Source organism: Symphodus melops (assembly GCF_947650265.1).
Source record: "Symphodus melops genome assembly, chromosome: 2".
Lineage (NCBI taxonomy): Eukaryota > Metazoa > Chordata > Actinopteri > Labriformes > Labridae > Symphodus > Symphodus melops.
Window position 1 is genome coordinate 17,065,501 of NC_136692.1, and position 19,717 is coordinate 17,085,217.

A 19,717-nucleotide genomic window follows, 5' to 3' on the forward strand; every position below is an offset into this window, starting at 1 on the left:
TTTATATTTCTGTGTATTTTGATGCAAAATACCATCACATAGTTTCTTTCTATTTTACATATAAACACATTTCCATTCTCTGTCCCAAAACAATCAATTCTTCTGCACACAGGTCTGTCTGAAGCAAAAACAGAGCTGAAAACAAAACACTGAACAGAGATCATATTTGCTGCTTGCAGAATAAGTGACATATTTAAAGATCACATCCTAACAACTGATGATCAAATGGATTTGCAGCTGGAAAAAATATACATAAAACCAAAACTCAAATGAACATCCTGCAGCAGGATCCAATACTGTCTGTTTTGACCTCAAAGGATGGACCTGATTGGCCGTGGTCGACACTCCAATGCAGCAAAGTGACTCAGCAGGTCCTGCACCCAGGAGGTATGCTTTCCCCTCTCCCCCTTTGCCTCTAACGTCAGCCAATGAGCTGAGTCTGAAAGCAGCCCTCCCTCTGCCCTGCCTTTGATGGGTCGATGTGGTTGCTTAAAGCCGATCCTGCTGGGAGAGGCTGCTAATGGACATATTTATCACAAGATTCATGGTCTTTATGTGTGAAGATTGTCATTTTCTTTGCTTGCATCTGAACCTTCTCATCTACATACAAACACATGTTGAGACATCTAAAGCCTTCAATGAAACACTGCTCTTTAATAATTAAGGCGACCCACCAGACTGATGTCTACAAGCAATTCTTTAAGTTTGTTTAGACAGAAATGTAATCTAAGAACTCGCTCTCTATACTCCCCTTTCCCCTCATCTATCCCTGCATCCCCCTTCCTCCTCCTCCCCCTCCTCCTCCTGTGTGCTGCAGTGGCACAAATCTTATTCTGCAAACATAGTGAGACAGAGCCACGCCCGTCCATCCCATTCTCTAAATATCATGCAGGGAAAAAAACAGCAACCTTACAGGTTCAGGGACACAATCAGAATTGTATAATAAATATACAGCATATGGAGGAAGAACGGATCCATTTATCCAGCTGCAGAAACAATCAAAACCTTCACTTAAAGTTCAATACATTTTTAGGACAAAGACCTTGATCAATGTCATCAGTTGTTAGACGATAGAAAAAAAAACATATTTTTATTCTTATTTCTATTTTTAAATCCTTCTGAAATCAACAATTTACATGCATTTAGTCCTGTATGAATTTAGACAGAAACAACTTCAATGTAAAGGCTCCAAAATGAGCTTCATAGAAGTGACTTAAAAACAGTTTTTTTTTTAAAAATTGGGATGCCGATGAGATAACAGTTCAAGTCAAAATGCCAAAAGTCAAATAATTTTGTTTATCTCCAATTAGTTATTCAAGAACACATACATAGGTGGTCATGCATATGTTATATAATAGGGGCTGCTACTTCTTTGAACGTCTTAAAATCTTTAAACATTGGTAGTTTATAAAATGATATAAAAGGACACATTTTTAGCCCAAAGTTCTTAAAAGTCCAATGTTGTGCCCTAAAGTGACTTATTTTATTAGTAAAAAAAAAAAAAAAAGAGACATTCAGGATAGTAAGACAAAAAGCAAAGAAAAACATGAACTCTTCATATCTGAGAGACATTTTCTGACATGGTTGTTCAAAAAAATAACTAAATAAATAATCATTTTTCTAATTACAAACTGCCAAATCATCAGCCAAAGGCCAAGTAGAAGTATCTCTTAGTTTTTCCTCCTTAAATCTGCTTACTCACTTAAGTTAATTATTAAGCGTTTTCAGTATTGCTGTTATACAAAAGACTAGGTTGGCATTGCAGCAAAAGGGAACGAGGAGCAAGCTCTCTAAAAGGATTGCTAGCATTAAACGTGCCGAAGAAACTCTGCAGTTAAAGCTTTGTCCTCAAAATGTAAAACAATCAACAGATCGGTTATCTCACATTTAAATCCATGCAGCCAAGAGGCAAACAAACATGTATTTGAAAAAAAGTTCAGTGACACATTTAGTTCACATTCATTTGAACTATTTTGCAGTATGTTTCAGAAATTCTGTTTTTGTTCTTAATGAAAAGAAAACATTCAATAAAAATGTTGTATATAAATCACACAAAGCATTAAAAATTAAGATATATCTAGGATAAAAACACCTTTTTCACATTTAAATAAGAAAGGCCCATGCATGATTGAGATTCATTCATTAAAATGTGATCTCATTAAAAACAGGCTGAGGTCAAGTGATGACCATTTCAAGGTGTTCAGTGGTCACAGATCATGAAGAATAACATGGAATTCATTGAAAGGATGAACATGGATTTCTGAAATCTGGACCCAGACAGGCAGTCTATTTTGTATACAATACTTTTTTGAGTGTCTGTTAAGGCCCATTTAAAAAAAAGAAGAAGAAGAAAAGATTTTCTTGGGTAAATAATCAGTTTGTGGAGTTTCAAGTTTCAAGTTTTTTCCTAAAAAGGGATGGCTCTGTTTAAGAGCAGTTTATTGACAAATAAAGTAGAAATGTAGAATAGTGAAGGAAAAACAGTTGCTATATACCTTCGACTGTAACGTAGTAAAAAAAGACGTAGGTAAGATGTGGAGATGCAAAATCAAAATGAGGGTTTACACTTTTTGATTTGATTTTTTTGTTTGTTTTTAATTATATACTTATAACTTGCAGAAATGTCAGTATTTGATGACCTGTGAATTTGAATGGACCTCTATTGCTTTTCTCTTGTGGCAGCTTTGGCCTTCTTTTTTGAAAGTTTTTGTACTTTGCAATACTACGGATCATTAACAAAATTGGAGATATTATCATTTTAAAACACATGATATGGAAAAGTATAGAGAGTAATGACAAATTTTCATTATCACAAAGTCTCTAAACCGACATGTAGCGCAGATCTAAATAGCAAGCAGTGAAATAGTGATCTTTCTAAACATAACTCTGAACTCAAAGCAGCCATATACGCATCTTCCCTTCTGTCTGGATACTCTCTGTGCAGTTGGAGCAGTATGTACAAAACAGAAACATCTTTGGTGCCTTCAATCCATTTCCTGTGTGTCGTTATTCCCTTTAGCTCCTTTGGAGAATCATCACTAGGAGGGTATGTTGTGTATAAAAAAATCTTCATTTTTCTAGAAATCTATTACATTCACAGTCATTCTTTAATATACAAGTATCAGCAAGAAAAACCCATGAAGATGAGAAGCTACTGTTTCAAGGTAATATTGCCAAACGCTACACCTCCTCGTACTTGTATAAAATGTTTCATTCTGTCAAAGGTCAATTACATTCCTAGTGCTGCGTCCACTTTATGATCTCCTCCTGCAGGGGTGTGTGGATTGTGTTTTAAATAAAAATCTAATAGTTCAACATCCACATTGTCTATAGAAACTGAAAATGAAGAGTTGTGTGTATGAAACACACACACACACACACACACACACACACACACACACACACACACACACACACACACACATTCTGCTAGGTTTTCACCAGTGGCTGCTCTGATGTATCCTCAGGAGTTTTCTCTCCTTCACGAGATTTTTTCCTCTTCTTTTGACCTGAGGAGACAAAATGTGTTAGGAGGAATAGTTCAGGAAAAGTTAATCTTTCACTCTCAATTAAATTTAGGATTAATAACGCACATATTTCAAGAAGCCTTGTCAGAATAGGATGTTTCAGTGCAAATGTTAGAGCAAAAGTGGACTGGATCCAAAAAGTAAAGGTGATGTACTGTTAAGTGCTTTAAACCTGTATTCTTTCTATTAGCCAGCAGCGGTAACTTGTTGCAAAAAAGAAGTCAAGTTGTAAAGAAGTCTAAAGCCCTATTCACAAAACAGTTGTAAACTTAAGTTTAGGAGACCTAAATGTATCAACACACACAGACACCTCTTTCTTCAACTTTTCCCAGAATTTTCCCTCCCAGCCTCCTAGTAAATATTCCATGTGAAGTTTGGGTGAGCCGATGTGGGAAAGCAACAGGAAATAATTTGTCCATCACAGATGTTGATCCATAAAAAAATATATACATTTTACTCATTGATGACTGGACAATGTTGAGGGATTCAGTAAAAAGCAGTTTCTTTAGCTCAAACCAGACTGAGGCACAGATTCTAATCATGGGATGAATTATAAAGTAGCCTTTTGTATCTAGATTTGTATTTTTTGCAGGTCCTTGGCTTATAACGGTTTGGCAAAGTTGACAACAAAAATGTTTAACTGGTGGGCTCCTTTAAAAAACAACATTTGAATGCTAAGTAGGAGAATTGTATGTTTATGTGTGTGTATGTGAGGGGTATTTTTGTTTTCTGTAGCTTTGTGTTTGCATATGAATGCATGCCAAGGAGGAAACGAGAGAGAAAAGCTTTGAAAAGGCTGGTGAATAAATGGTTTTGAGTGGATGTGTGTGGGTGAAGGACATTTATCTATCTCTGTCAGAGCCACTTAAGGTTCTAAACCATAGATGTGAGGACAGATTTTTCTTTTACTTTTTCCAGCCCTGAGCACTTAAAAGGACATTTGAAGGTTGAATATTTTTGAGGTTTTTAGACTGAGGTTCGAGTAAAATGAAAGATTTTTTTGTAAACGTTCAAGTCGCAGCCCATGTCCTGTGAATGTATTAAGTTAACAATGGTCCTTTAATGAATGAAAAACAAATGTGTGTGTGTGTGTGTGTGTGTGTGTGTGTGTGTGTGTGTATGTGTGTATGTGTGTGTGTGTGTGTGTGTGTGTGTGTGAGAGAGAGAGAGAGACTGACTGAGTTTAAGCAGGAGTTTCTTGCCAAGTGTGTCCTCTGAGCCACTCAGTGACAAGCTGCTGATGAAAGGAGAGGTGTCCGTTTCTATGGGAACAGAGGTGATGTCTGGGAGAGAGGGAGAGAGAGAGAGAGAAAGAAAGACATAGTTACGACGATGATGAATAGCTTTAGTCTCTGTGGAGGACAGATTAAAGATTAAAGTGGGGTATGACCCTCTGCTGAGTTTGTGTTCAAAGTAAAACTGAAGAGGTCTAGCCAACCAACTGTTAGGGAAAAGCTGTTTTGGAAAAGATCAGATAATAGTATTACTTTGTAAAATACATACATTTTCTCTTCTCATGCCACCAGTCTTTTGTTGCATTAGGGTTTGTCAAAATTAGATTTGCACATATTGACTAAAAAAGACTTCGACACACTTGTTTTTCAGGTGGGATTTTAATTACATTTTTTATATGAATCTATTACTTTTGGTGTGGCTCCTGGGGGCCCAGCGTTTTGTCTTAGGTGGGGGGCAGGGGGGCTTCAAGGAAAAGCTGTTGGGAACTAGTGACCTATAATGCAGACAGGGAAGCCCCTTTCTTATAGTATGGCTTTTTTTGTCTGTGGTCATAACACACTATATGAGGTTTTTTTTGGTAGTCAATGGCAACAAAAATCCCTGTTTTGAAATGCTATGGAGCAGAGTTAAAATAATCATGTATGCACATAGGCACATCAATTGTACAGTCTATGAATGTCTAAAAATAAAAAGCTCAAAAAGTGTGTCAACCTGTCAGAATAGTTGAAAGATGTCATACCAGTGTTTGGCTCAGCTTCTGCTTTGTCCTCCCTGATGTAGGGGATCTCATCCATCCTGAGAAACACTGAATCACTCGGACTCTTCTGGCCGTCAGACTTACTACCTGCAGCACACACAAACAGAACATTAACATAAAAAGTGTATTTATTTTAAGCAAACAGTCTTTTGCCCTTCAAAGTGCCATCAAATGTTTCATTTGATAAACGTCTTTAAAGTAACTTCTTAAAAGACCGTCTAAGCCTTTAAGCACACTCTTTCTAATATGTCTGATGATCTTCAGCAGTGATATCCTTTTTCTTCTTGAGATGAATTAATAGGCAAAATCCTTTAATTCAAGCAATACAAAACATTTAAATGTTTGTTGTTTCATCAGGTTTTATGGACGTGATGACTAATGATGGTAAAAAGTTATTATTCAACCACAAATCTACAAAGAAGGAATAGTTTATATTCAAGTCAAAGTAAAATACTATGTGTAAAAGTCACTATTTCAACACAACCACATTTTGGAGTATAACAACATCTGTGATAAAACAATATAAATAAATGAATAAGAAAAAAATATGAAAGTGAACCTAAACAATAATAGAAACTGCACTATTAAACACATTGCCAACAGTTCCCATTCAAAAAGGGTAGGGTTAAACATACACTAATGTTATGAAACCCTTTATGCACCTTTAATCCACTATAAACCAAATATCGAAAAAATATATTAATAACTGTAACTACTGCAATCATTTCTCTTATTTTCCTTTTCCTTATTAAGTGTTTGCTGCATGATCTAATAAGATATATAAGTATACAGACACATAACTAACTTAATAATAACCATGAAATCATACCCAAGCCATACTAAAACTAGTGCTCATTCAGCTTTCTGCATCGAATACAAATATAATAAATAATTAATACCATGGACACAGAGATTTTTCCTGGGATACTTCAGCCTATCTTTTTGTCATGCTGTTTTTTTGCTGTGCCTCCTTCATAATCTCTCATTTCTCTGTCACTGTGTCCTCTGTCACATTTCAAAACAATCTTTCCAGGGCACTGGATAGTCTCGCAGTTCTGTCAGGCGCCCCATGTACAGTGGCTATCATCCTCCTAGCAGGCGGCGAGGTTGGACTCTGGCCTGTTGCTCTTTTCTTACATCATGTTTTCCACCCTCTCATTCCTGTTTTTTTTGTTGTTGTTTTTTTTTAAGAAAAAGCATCTTTTTGGAGCTTGAGCTGTCTGGGGTTATTGAACTCCATTTATCCTGACTATAATACTCTAATGGATTCTGAGAAAATAATTTTAGGAGCAGCTTTGTTTGCCTGCCTCTGAATCCTCCAATCTTCTTTTATTGACATCAGTCTGAACTGTAAATCTGCTGCAGGATTATTTTCTCTCAGAGGAGTCAAGAATACTTACGGACGATGCGATTCTTCTCGTTCAGCAGCGAGGTGCTGTGAGGGACGCTGGACTGCTGTCCTCTGGTCCGGGCCGATGTGGGCCGGCCCAGCTCTCTGGGTGGTGGCATGAGGGTAGTGGTGGTGTTGTGCTGGGGGGGCATTAGGGTGGCTGAGTGCTCAGTCGTTGGGGGCTCTGGGGTCAGAGTGTTTCCTTCTGTCAAACGGGTGTCAGCATCCGGTGTTTGAGGAGAAGTGTCCATCCGTGTGGCTGTTACAGCATTCTGGTAGTGACTCCGTGTTATCTGAAACATCAAGCATTATGGGTATTATTCTTTCGATCTTCAACAAATATTTATTGAATATTGCGAAGATTATTCTAAAATGAAAGAGATTACATCTGTTGACATCACAAGCTATTTTTTACTGTTAGCAGACATCATTTAATAATGGATTTTGTTCTTTGTCTTTCCCATGTAATATAAAAAGATGCAAGATTCTATGAATAATAAAAAATCATCTAATGCACGTTTGTGCTTATTAATGGACTTTGTGTTTACCTATGACCACTGCCTTTTAAAGGATTGTACAATTTACAACAATTACCCATGTTGTAATCAACTGCATGGATTTCCAAGACTTTTGTATAAAAAATTGTAGGCAGCCTCCAAAATGTCACGCTGTATTGGTGGACTACAATTTTGGGGCGGCAAATTGGCACTTGGGATTTCACCTTCTTGATTTTGGTTTTCTGGAATAGACTGTTTAGCTTATAACTCAAGTGTAGTAATTAAGTGCATCTGCAATTCACAGTAACTGTGATACGATATGACATGATGGAGATAAGATGAGATAAAATGACACAATGTTATGCAATTTGATGTGATGTGATACATTGTTCTTATCCCCACAAGGAGAGCTATCTGGGATGTTGGTAAGGTAACTTTAAATGAAATAACCAAATAAGTAAAACAAAATAAATGCAACACTGTCTTTAGGTATCACAATAAAGGTGAGAACTTATAAGTAAATAAATAGAACATGTTTACAGATCCATGCTGAGGTCATGCTACCTTCAGGTATTACCTTGATGATCTGTAGATGTGTGAGCTGTCTGACAGAATAGTCGGGCAGGTAGACGTTCCCCCCTCCGTTCAGCTGCCCCATGCTTCCTCCATACAACATGGACTCAGAGCGGTCCAGACCACTGCTGCGGGACGGGGATCTGTGGACTGCAGGCAGAACATATACTTTATGTATCTCAGTGTTTTTTTTACATTTTCTCTTGTGCATTTGCTGTTTTTGTGTTCGGAGAATTTACATTTTGGCTGTGGGGGAAATCAGAGGCCATGTCGTAGGGTAATTTGTCTCAACATTGTCTGTACATGTAGCACACAGAAGCAGGGTCTGTCAAAGCAATTGTTGGGCTGTGATGGCCATGAAGTACTGAAGGTAAGATAATGAAGCTCTGCGTGTGCTGTCTGAAGAGGGCTTTAGAGAGGTTTGTCATTTAAAGTTGTTCAAGTATGTGGTGTGTTTGGTGGGTGTATTTTTACCTGCTGGCATAATAGCAGGTACTCCGAAGTAGGAAAAAGCTCCGTTCTCAAACTTCAGAGCCTCTTTTCCAAACTCCACTTCAACTCTACCCTGAAGTAACACATGAGGGAAACACAGGGACAGAGAATAAACCATTTTACGATTGATCATTTTATTGTCAGGACAAGATGCTTAATCTTTAAAATATTTTTAATTTGATCTTTATTTTTTACTGTGTATGTTTGTGAATGTTGTTGACCAATTCCTTTATCATCCAAGGACAATCCAGTGTAAAATTTAGAGTCTGACAACAGCCACGGTATACAAAGATATCAACTCCGGAGTGAATTAGAGCATCAACCTTAAGTTTAAAACATAAGGTCAGGATCTGTACCTGCAGCACCAGGATGAAGTGGTCCACTGGTTTGTTGCGCTGGAACAGAAAGTGCTGCTGCGCTCGCTTGTTTTTCTCATCAAATTTGAGTTCTTGGACCACACTGGGGTGTTTGATGAGTCTCAACAGGATCTTCTCTGAGATATGAGCTGGTTTGAAGGGCTCCACCTCTGATGGACAGAGGAGAACATCAGTGTTACTCAGTATTTTGTCTTCATGCTCTGAAGTTAGTATCTTGAGGTTTGTTGACCTTGATCATTTGTTGTTTTAACCTCACCTTAACGCTGAAATAAATGGGATTTAAAGAGCTTAAAGGTCAAAAACCAAAGTTGAGGTAAAAAATGTTTCTTAAAGCCCTGATAACAGACAACAAAAATAGAACATATTCTCAAATCTTATAGGATGTAAAATTTAAAAAAATCTACATTGCTTTTCGACTTGTGAGGCTGCTTCAGTTCAGCACGTTTCTTTCTTTCCCCTTAAACTCAATTCTTAACCAAATACCAGACCCCTTTATAAATTCCAGCTGATCAAACATCTGCAAATCAATGCCTTATATTTCTTTCCCTGTGAGAATAGTTGTTTTCATAACATTTTAAGATGCAGAGAACACCACCTGGGTTCTGTTTGGCTGTTACCTGTGGAGAGGAAGCGGTGAGTTGCCAGGAGAAGCTGAGGAGAAATCTTCACCTTCATCTCATTCTCAGACAGTTTAAAGATGGAGAAGTCTTGCTGCTTCCTCTCGTGGTGAGAAACACGTCGCTTTGTTCGATTATCAGCTGCGGACATAGAGAATCAATAAGTCTTACTTTTATAAAGATCCTGAACATGTTGTCCTATTGTGTTTGTTTCTATTCATACTGTAGAGGTCCGTCTCATCCAGAATCTCTGACTTGATGATTTCCTCGATGACGTCTTCCAGCGTGACGATGCCCATAACCTCGTAGAAAGGGTCGCCCTCGCCCTCATTGTTCACTCGCTGCACAATAGCCAGGTGAGATTTTCCTGCAGGAGCGAATCAACAAGTGAAGTCAGTAACATTCTTTCTATTGCCAGATGCGGACAATAGACTGTAGGCCTATATACATGTATGACGTAGAGCTAGCCACCTTGCTTTGTAAACACTCTGACAAAAGCATCAAGTTTGACAATTCTGCTTTGCAATATTTGTACCTTTAAGAACTGCAGGTTTTTAGTACTTCCACAATGTATTGATTCCCTTTAGATTTTTGCAATTGCTGATGGTTATTAAATTGTAAAATTATAACGACGCCCCATTTTCACTATGTTCATACAACTTACAAGCAAGAGACAAAGAGAAATGAAAGGAACTTGCAGAAGGATTTCACTTCATCATGCCCATACAGGTCACATACTGTGTTTAAGGGAGTCTCTTACATCAGACAGCGAGCAAAGGGATGGGATCAGCCAGGTATACTCTAACTTTAGAAATTGAAATTGCAGAAAATATTTTTCCAAAGGTGCATATCCCTTTTCACAGCATAAATGTAACACACTGTGAACAACAGCTGCATAAAGGTAAATAAAACCATTCGATTTTATACATAAATAGGATTAAATTTGGTATTTCTTGTCACATGTGATATGTGACTCATGCAGTGTGGGAGAGCAGCTCTGCACTCTGATGCTTAGTAAATGGAGCAACAGCAGGAGATGAACGGAGTGGGTGTACCAACAGGGAGGATTTAATGAAAAACAGACAAACACACACACACACAGACACATACGCACACGCATACACACACTCCCAGTGTGCAAAAGTACAATCCATCCCATGAAAACACTGACGGACACTCTACGGTGCTGCTGATGCGTTTACCACTACGATGATGACTGCATGTTTTTGGCGGGAAAAACCTGAAGGCTATCCAAAAAGATAATCAAATTATTAATAACCCATACACTGCTGAATGAAGCGTCTTGAAGCGTATTACTTCGACTTAATTGTCAAATTACCTGTCTGGGAGGTTTTTTTTTAGGTGAAATTATCCATTCAAAGACACAGTAGGGCCATTCCAATCCAAACCTGTCTTCTTGTTCGGCACAATGCTTTTATTATGATTTTTTGTTAAATAGTCAGTTAATTCACCTGCAAAGCTGTTAATCACCATAAGCCTCGCGCAGGCGGTAGGTCCAGTGGTCCACTATGTTCGTAATTTTAAAACATCAGGTTACTTGTTTGACCCCCTCCCGTCCTCTCCATCCTTAAATTTCTTTCAGATAGACTTTTTAGATTTTTGGTTGAAATTGTCTTTATGTCCAGACAGTAATTAAGATCGTATGTGCTTTGATAAAGGAACAAAGAAAATCTGTCATCTGTAGCAGCTGTAAGCCTGTAAAAACATCGACCAATTTCAGATGACGGTTACCATTCAAGCCCATAGACTGTAAAAATAAGATCAAGCCTCTCTACCCCATGCATGCACGAGCCCACACTCTAAGCAATGGCGCGTGTGCATGTAAGTGAGGGGCGCGGTTTTTGAGGGAGCACAGAGGGGAGGGGGTGAAGGCAGAGAGCGGAGAGGATGCTACATTCAAAATCATGCTAGTTTTCAAAATTACCAACCCTGCCTTTAATTTGGGTCAAACTCCCTTCATGATGACTACATGAATGGATGTGTGTATAGGGGGCTCGACTGAAAAAAAGTAGTTTGATAAAGATAAGAATAAGACCAATGAACATGAGCTCTTTTTAAAAAAATCTTAGTTCAAAATGTAATTTTTTTGTGAAATATTCTCTCTCCCTCTCTGAACTGTGTAACTGCTCTGTGATCAGGAAAGCCACCAAGATCACAGAGGACCCCTCCTAACCCTTTCTCCCAGTTAGTGCCATCAGGCAGACGCAACAGAGTCCCTATGGCCCAGAAAAACATCCACAAAGAAATTATTAATTCCCTCGACAATAACTTCACTGAACAAAATAAAATAGACCCTTTTCATAAGCTGTTGTTTATTACAGTCCCTTGGTCTGTTTTTAATGGGCCTTTAGCCTTTGCTTCAAAGTCTTTGGTAATTATTTTGTATCACAGGGTCAGATAGTGTTAACATTATATATAGCTACTGTTTCAGTGTATGTTCTATTAGTTTCTTTTATTAGGTCTGTTGTTTTAAAGTCTGTTTCATTCTTTCTCTTTGAGTCTTGGCCTTACAAGAAGAAAAACAAGAGGAAAAACATTCATCTACTCTGCATACATAACGTATCCCAGTTTTGCTTAATTTCATATTAACACAATGAGCACCAAGTACATCCATGAATATACTGTCTACACGGACAGAGTACAGAGGGATTCTTGTTTATAACTGCTCCTGCAAACCCTGGCTCCAAACCAACTTCAACCTCACTCGAGAATCTCTGCTTCTACACCTTCTGCCTGCAAATTACCACATTACACACACACACACACACACACACACACACACACATTAATGCACACACACACACACAGACTCACACAAATGCGCTCAATTCTGGCAGAGCTAAATTGTCTAAATAGGTCATCCTTACATTCAGAAAAGAAAGAGAAGAAGAAGCATTTGAAGCTAATGTGGTATATGTACATACTGCCAAATGATTCCTGTTTCATCTCACACTTATGGTATTTTCTCTTATTCCTTATTCCATCTTGCATTATGTGTTTACTGAAGCAGCCAAAAAATGTTTTCAATTGTTCAGATGGATTTTGTTTTCTTGAATCCTTCAATTCAAGAATAAACTTGAAAATTTGAAAAGGAGTGAACCAGTCAAGATGCACTTTAGGGCAGACTCACCTCTTCCAGCAAGGGCCAAGGAAGTGCACTGTGCTTGAGCATGGTACACAAACAAACTTGACTTTAGGTTGCAAACGTGCTTATGTATGTTACGGAGTGCAAGTGTGAGTGGGCCCTTTAATCCACAAGTGTTTCGAACAGAAGTACAGTGTAATTCTCAACCTGATCATGTCTCCAGCCAGAGAAGAGATAATGTTATTTATGCGTAAAAATAGGAGTTAATTTTTTTACAATAACTCATGCTTACAGGATTATATTATCCTTAATGTGTTAAACTGGGCTTAGAAAGGCAACTTCATACACTCCCTGTTATGAATGCATTGACTCCCTGTCATTTCATACCTTCTGAAAAAACATCAATGTTGACTTCAGAGGACCAGTAAGCAGACATAAATAGATTCACTTCATCATGAGCTACCTTTGCGCACATATTAACCTTTTTTGTTTTTTCCAAAATGCTTCAGATAATTATACAGTATATGTTGTTTTCAACACAAGAACCAATCACCCTAAAAGTGAAGACAGAGATCAGATGGCTGGCTACTGTATATGTAGCACACTGAATATTTTATAGTGTGCCTCCTGGGACACTGTACTGTGACAAAGACAGAGAGAAAAATAAATAAGATGTGATTCAGGGGAGGAAGACTTTGAAGGTATATTGGGTGTAAATATGACAGGAAAGGGGAAGTAATGTGTGGTAAAATGTAGCTAATAATAAAACTGTTCAAAGAAAGTTTGACCATGATTTAAAGAAAACTCTTCTTTTAGAAGGGATCACTTTTAAGAATTTAAATATGCTCTTCAAATGTTTTTGATTAATTCAATCCTTTTTAACCTGAACAAAATGAAATTGTAGCAGATCTTATAGTTCAGAAATTACATAAATAATACCTCAATAGAGTTCACCGTCATGACAGATATATGTATCTGTCAAGTATTCCCCAATTTTGTATAACATTTTGTTCCTTTTGCATAGAATTAAATTAATAAAATCAGTAGGATGCAACAGAAGTTACTGCTATTATTTATATATCAAAAAGGGCCTGGAACAGGGTCCTGTGGAAGACCATTTAGTATAATTAAGGAACACAAAGATACAAATTCAACTTGGACTTTTCACAAGTGTTTAGGGTATCACAATAGATCTTAAATATGTTTTAAGTCAGAGCTCTGTTCTTTAAGTTTAGCTACAAACAGCCAAATTTGCATGTAATGTCAACCGGTTAGCTTCCTATTTGTCGAAACAACTGTCTCTGGCACGATAAAGGTTTCCTGTCGTAGCGTGCTCCTGCTTCACAGTGGGGAAAGGTGAAGTTGGCCAGCTTCAGTTGTGCTTGGCGTTACTGTTTAGCATTCTGGCCAAAGGATTCCTCTGTGGTCTCAACAGAGTGGAGGACTCTCTGTTACACGTCCAGAGTCATTATTATGACTTACGTTTAGAAGGCTAAGATAGCAAGCATCCTATTACTGCTTCCTCAATTTCACACTTCTTTTATCCTTCCTCTGTAGCAGCTAATGAGCTCTGCCTACAATCATTGATTCCCTTTCACGAACTGCAAACAGTAGCTTTTGTTTCAGCTTCGCATTAGTTTAAATACTGTAATTTAATGTGTAGTTCAGGTCTCCTTTAAAACTACACTAACAGGTTAGCCTCATAGGTTTGTTTTTCTCTCTACATTATACAGTTATTGTAGTATTTAAGTGTTTATTGCATCCTATGATTAGTCACTATCAGCACGTTTGAAAAGCATCTATAAAGTAATTTGTAATTTCAATACCTTGACAATAATGTCTTTATGATGTTTTGCCTCAGCATCAGCTTTGTGCATTATTAAAATAGTATGTTTTTTTTTCATTGTTTAACAGAATTGTACAATAATTTACTATCTCAAACTTATGATCAACACAGAAATAGAATGATGTAATCTTGGAAACTAAGTTATCATAGGACACAATTGACAGCCAATATTTCAGGGCTTCATGACACTACTAGGGCCAATACTTCCTCTCCTCGCTTCCTCTCAAGTGCTGATAACAGTCAAACCAGTCTACTAACTCGTACTTTATTGATTATAGAGCCTCTTGGAGCAACGACCAAGTTGGTGGAGACAACATGCAGGACTTAAAGTTCATTAGTTTGTAATAGTTGTTCCTTTATCAAGTACTTTTACATTCTTCTGTCTTTTAAGGATATACAATCTTTCTTTTGCTCTGTTTTTTATTTTTATATTTTAAATTTCTTTCCTAAGCTTTGTTTTAATGTATTTCTGTTTTTATGTGTGTAAAGCACTGTGAATTGCCTTGTGTTTGAACAGCGCTATATAGATAAACTTGCCTTGCCTAAAGCCAAGACCCCCTTTTCCTTTCATTTTGTAATTACTTAAAGACACTACACATGGATGTATTAGCACTGCTCTCTCTGTTTTCCTCTGCAGCTCTCTGGGACAGGACCACTGCAGCAGAGGTCTAAATTGAAATGAATGAGGGAAGCTGTGCATTTCTGCCGCAGCACCTTAAAGTGTTGTTTGCAAAGGAGAAAGCACAGCAGACCGACAGAGGGAAATAATCCTCTTGTCCGTGTAGATGATCGGGTTTAGATCCCTACATGGCACAGAGACACAGGAACCATCATGCAATTTTAAGGGCATCTCCCTTCATGTGAATCAAATCTCTACACACAATACAAACATTGAATTAAAGGTCAGCCTGGTTGACAGGATGAGGGATTGCCCCCCGCAGCTCAGATTTCACAGTTGCTTCTCTTAGAGGTCTTTGTATTCCTTTCCCAAGACATAATGTGTTTGATAAATATGCAGACCTAAAACAAAGCTTATCTTTCTAGCTGCTACCACAGTGTCTATAAAATAAGCACAACCATAAATATATGAGCCTTCACTTGTTTCCTGTAAACAGAAGCTTGTCTTGTTCAAGGTGTCCTTATCTGTTTACCTCTGTGTCTACCTGTCCTCATCGCAAACCCTGCAGAAAAAAAGCTGACTGTGCAGAGTCCCTGAACATGCAGCAAGGCAGTGAAAGTAGCAAGGCTCCGGATTGGCTGGCTAGCACCCCACCCATTTTACGCTCAAAATAAAGCAGGGAAGTCAGCTGACTTAAGACAGGAGGAGAGAGTTTTCTGCTGCAGCGACTTTGATCTCTTCTGCACAGCCATGCAGACTGAAAGCTCTTATAGCTGCTAACACAAATGACACTTCATAACGCTTCATTAAACAGCCTTAAATTAGCAAATAGGGTTAAAAAAACGGCAGTCAAGTGTAGCTCAGCTAATAAATATACTTGATCCTGTGTGTCTCAAACAATAATTCCTATTCTTTTCAACTCATAATTGTAGAATTTAAAAATAACCTTATTCTTTATAGTCGAGAAGTCTCACCTCAAACATTTACTTTAACAGGACTAAAAAATCCAACGAGTCAAAATCCCCATTCAACCATGTCTACCGTTTCATGTGACCAACAGGAACATTTCATAAATTAAAGCGCCGCTCGATGGCAGTCAATTTGTCTACTTTTGTTCTTCCTTGGCCTTCACATTATGAAATGAGAAATGTGAATAATAACCTGCAGGTCTTGTGTCTGCCTGTTGTTCAGCATTTTCACACATCACCAGTGTTCATAACAAGTTGTCACTACTGAATCTAAAACCGTTCGAAATAGCACAAGTGTTTTTTTAACACAAAGTTTTTTACCAAGCTCTCCTCTGTCCATTTCAGCCTTGACACTATAGCTAACATCAGTCAACACCAAACTGAACATCTGTCTGATATGTCATATCTTTCCACTTCCAAAGACTGTTGTGTTTGTAGTGGACTAACACTTGGAACACATGGTTTACACTGTTAAGTGGTTGCAGTTTCATGAAGTTTAGGCATTCAAACTTTTTTTTAGTTTAGATAAATAGTGCTTGTAAAGTAAAGTACACCAGTTCCAAAAAAATTATTTTGGTCATATTATTGTATTAAATGAGTGATACGTCTGATTTTAGACGAGATTTAAACTCATGTCTCCTGGGTTAAACCAGTTTATTATTATCCATAATAATCCATAGCCCCACAAAACAACTTTCGTTGCTCCCATCACATGGCACCTGAAAGCCACTGTTGTTACTCTTTTACTGCTATGAGGATTTATATGACCATATCAAGAATGCAGATAGTCTGTCAATTGTGTCCATACAGTTTCAAGCTGTGCATTTTGTTTCAAATGTCCCTGACTGTGTGCTATGTATATGAAACTGTGAGATCATGTGCATGGTCTGCTTATCTCACTGTGTGCATGCCATGTAATCAAGCAACTCTTTCTGTGAGGAATGGTCCTGTTTCAAACACCTGAACAGAACTTTCAGTTCAAGCAGATTTTGAGAAGATCTGGTTACAACTTTGTTTATTTGATCCGATCTTCAGTAGTATCATCAGGGTGGAAATCTCTCATCTTGATATGTAAAACTACCTCTACAAATGTCAAAAGTTTCCTCTTCATGATGTTGATAACATAGAAAAGGAAAAATAGAAAATGTGAAGAACAGGTTTTTGGACACATAGACACTCTGCTTAGCAACAGTTAAAACATTAGCATCCTCAAACCACACAACCAGTTAGCGTTTACCATGGTAACTAAACATCTGTCTCCATAAGGGTTCATTTCAACTTTCTGCACTCCAACACAAACTCTAAAAAGTAAGATATGAAATGATATGGGAGTTAAGTGTAACCAAGATGAAGACTGATGGGTCAACAATGAACTCAACTTAAATGCTTTTTTTCGGCTGCAATTAAATGCATTTCAAGATTCATCCTTTGGCCACATAGTATTGCAACTTCCTGAATTGTTTCCATGCAGGTTAATTGTAAAAGTTTTGCTACAATGACACATATGGCTACAGCTTTCTAACTCCCTCGCCCTCGTGCCCTCATCACCTTTCTTGAACTCCTCCAGCATGGCATCAAGTTTGGTGTCGTTAAAAACGCAGTGCAAAGGGTGTTTGTAGAACTGGGTGATGGTCTTAAGAGGGGTGCAGTCGTCTGGGTCGACGAAGGCCAGGTCCTTAACGAACAGGATGTCCACAATGTTGGACCTCTCGTTCTCAAACACGGGGATCCTCGTGTATCCGCTCTGCATGATATCAGACATGGTGTTAAAGTCCAGCACGACGTCCGAGGCCAGCATGAAGCAGTCAGTTAGCGGCGTCAGGACGTCTTCCACAGTCTTGGAGCGCAGCTCTAGCGCGCCCTGGATGATGTTGAGCTCCTCTTTGACCAGATCGTGGTATGGATCTGAGACGCGCAGCATCTCCAATAGCTTCTCCCGGGTATAGAAGTTAGATATCTCCTGGTTAAGAATAAGATCCAGCAGTTTGCTGATGGGGTACGAGATGGGGAAAGAGAGAACCATGAGCAGTCGCGTTACCCAGATGGTTTTGGAGGCGATGGCGAGTCCATGACGCGACGCCACCGAATGCGGAAGGATCTCCCCGATAAAAAAAATCCCGAAGGCGCAAATGACCGTGGAAAGCCAGGTCATGCCAAGGATCTGACACATCCACACGGCCAGAGAAGCGTTGATGATCGCAGTGCCAAGCAGCAGAGTGCACAGGACGTAGTTGCCATGCTTACGCACTGACTCAATCTTCCGCGCATAGTTCTGCTCCTTGTCGGTGCCGCTGTTCTGCAGGACTTGCAGCTCCACTGGGTCCAGTGCCAGTAGACTGAGGTTTAACCCGCTGAACAAAGCTGACAGCCCAAGCAGCAGGACGGACACCAGCACCTGCAGCCAGAGCTCCGGGACCGCAGAACGCTCCGCCACGGCCAACCAGAAATCCCTAGTCCGGTAATGTTCCCATTTGGATCCGTCGAAGGCGCACATTGAGTAGTATTTGATCTTCTCGCCCCTCCGCAGATCTTTGGCCAGCAGCTCTACCAGCACCGAGTTTTGACTGGAAGCGGACTTAAAAGATCCTAAAACCTCAATGTCGGACGTCCTGGCGTTCTTGTCCATGCACATGTTCCTTTTCGGGTGAACTTGCCCCTCTCTCCCGGCAGTTGGTTCCTCGATAAAGGCGATCCAGGGCGCGGCATTATTGGCGCGAGTTCCCGCGGTTCGGTTGAGCCTCTGCGGGGAGGTGGAGTAGTAAACCCGCAGCATGAAGCGGGTTCCCTCGGTGGTTTTCAGCACCCCATCCTGCACGGACAGCTCCGCCCCGGTCTCCTCCGGCCGAAAACCGAGCAAACCTTGCACCGGGGCAGGGAGAAGGAAGAGGACGGAAAGGGAGCGCAGCAGAAGCCGATACGGAGAGAGAGTAGCACCGCGGGAGAGTAGGGCTCCGGTTCTGGACCGCACGGCCTCATCCTCTACAGCCATGATGCGGTGTGAGGGGCTCGTTCAGTCCAGTGCTCTTGGGTCACGTGGTGCTGCGTGGTCCCCGTCCATGTGGGAGAAGGAGGGACCTGCAGATCTCTGCTAAACTGTGATTATGATGTTCTGCTGCTGCTGACAGAGACGCGTGCTGCGCTGAACTGTGACGTGACTTTCTATTTATAGCCACTTGTTCACCATGATGAAAAATGAGAGGGACTGTAGTAATGCAGGAGTTTACGGTTTGTTTATTTGGCTGATAGAAGCAAAATCCTGGTTTTAAAATGTATTTACACCTTGCGCTTGAACAGGATGTTAGAAGTGTGGACATAAGCCTATACTGAGTTAGGGATTTATTGAAGTTTAAAAACCAACAGTATCGGCTATTACAGAGACTGGGGAGTTTCAGTCATCTGCACACTGGGCTGTTCTACAAAGAAACGATTTCATGATAGATATGAATTATCAATTACCAATAATGATACTACGATTATTATACTGAAAACAATTATGATGATTTTGTGATGTTAATGTAAAACAACCTATTTTTTTCAGAAAACCATGACTGAAAATGAATCACAGCTTTGATTCTGGAAATGTTTTACAATTTCTTATCTCTTAGGTAAAAAGATGAGTCAAATAGTTATTAGGTCTAAAGCATTGATAGATATCTAAACACTGAAATATTACAGTCATGTATACTGTTTAGCATGCCATTTCAAATAAACG

General features: G+C 39.1%; 1 protein-coding gene across 1 annotated transcript; it reads right to left on the minus strand.

The window, feature by feature from the left end:
- Nucleotides 1–3,088: 3,088 nt before the first annotated feature.
- Nucleotides 3,089–19,462, minus strand: LOC306820526 (metal transporter CNNM1-like). The gene is made up of 10 exons (XM_079338394.1): nt 17,554–19,462; nt 9,690–9,833; nt 9,467–9,607; nt 8,829–8,998; nt 8,455–8,545; nt 7,985–8,130; nt 6,921–7,203; nt 5,503–5,607; nt 4,706–4,810; nt 3,089–3,509 (listed from the first exon to the last, which is right to left on the minus strand). Exons 1-10 carry the CDS (start codon nt 18,992–18,994, stop codon nt 3,430–3,432), a joined length of 2,706 nt encoding a protein of 901 aa, XP_079194520.1. The 5' UTR covers nt 18,995–19,462; the 3' UTR covers nt 3,089–3,429.
- Nucleotides 19,463–19,717: the final 255 nt, after the last annotated feature.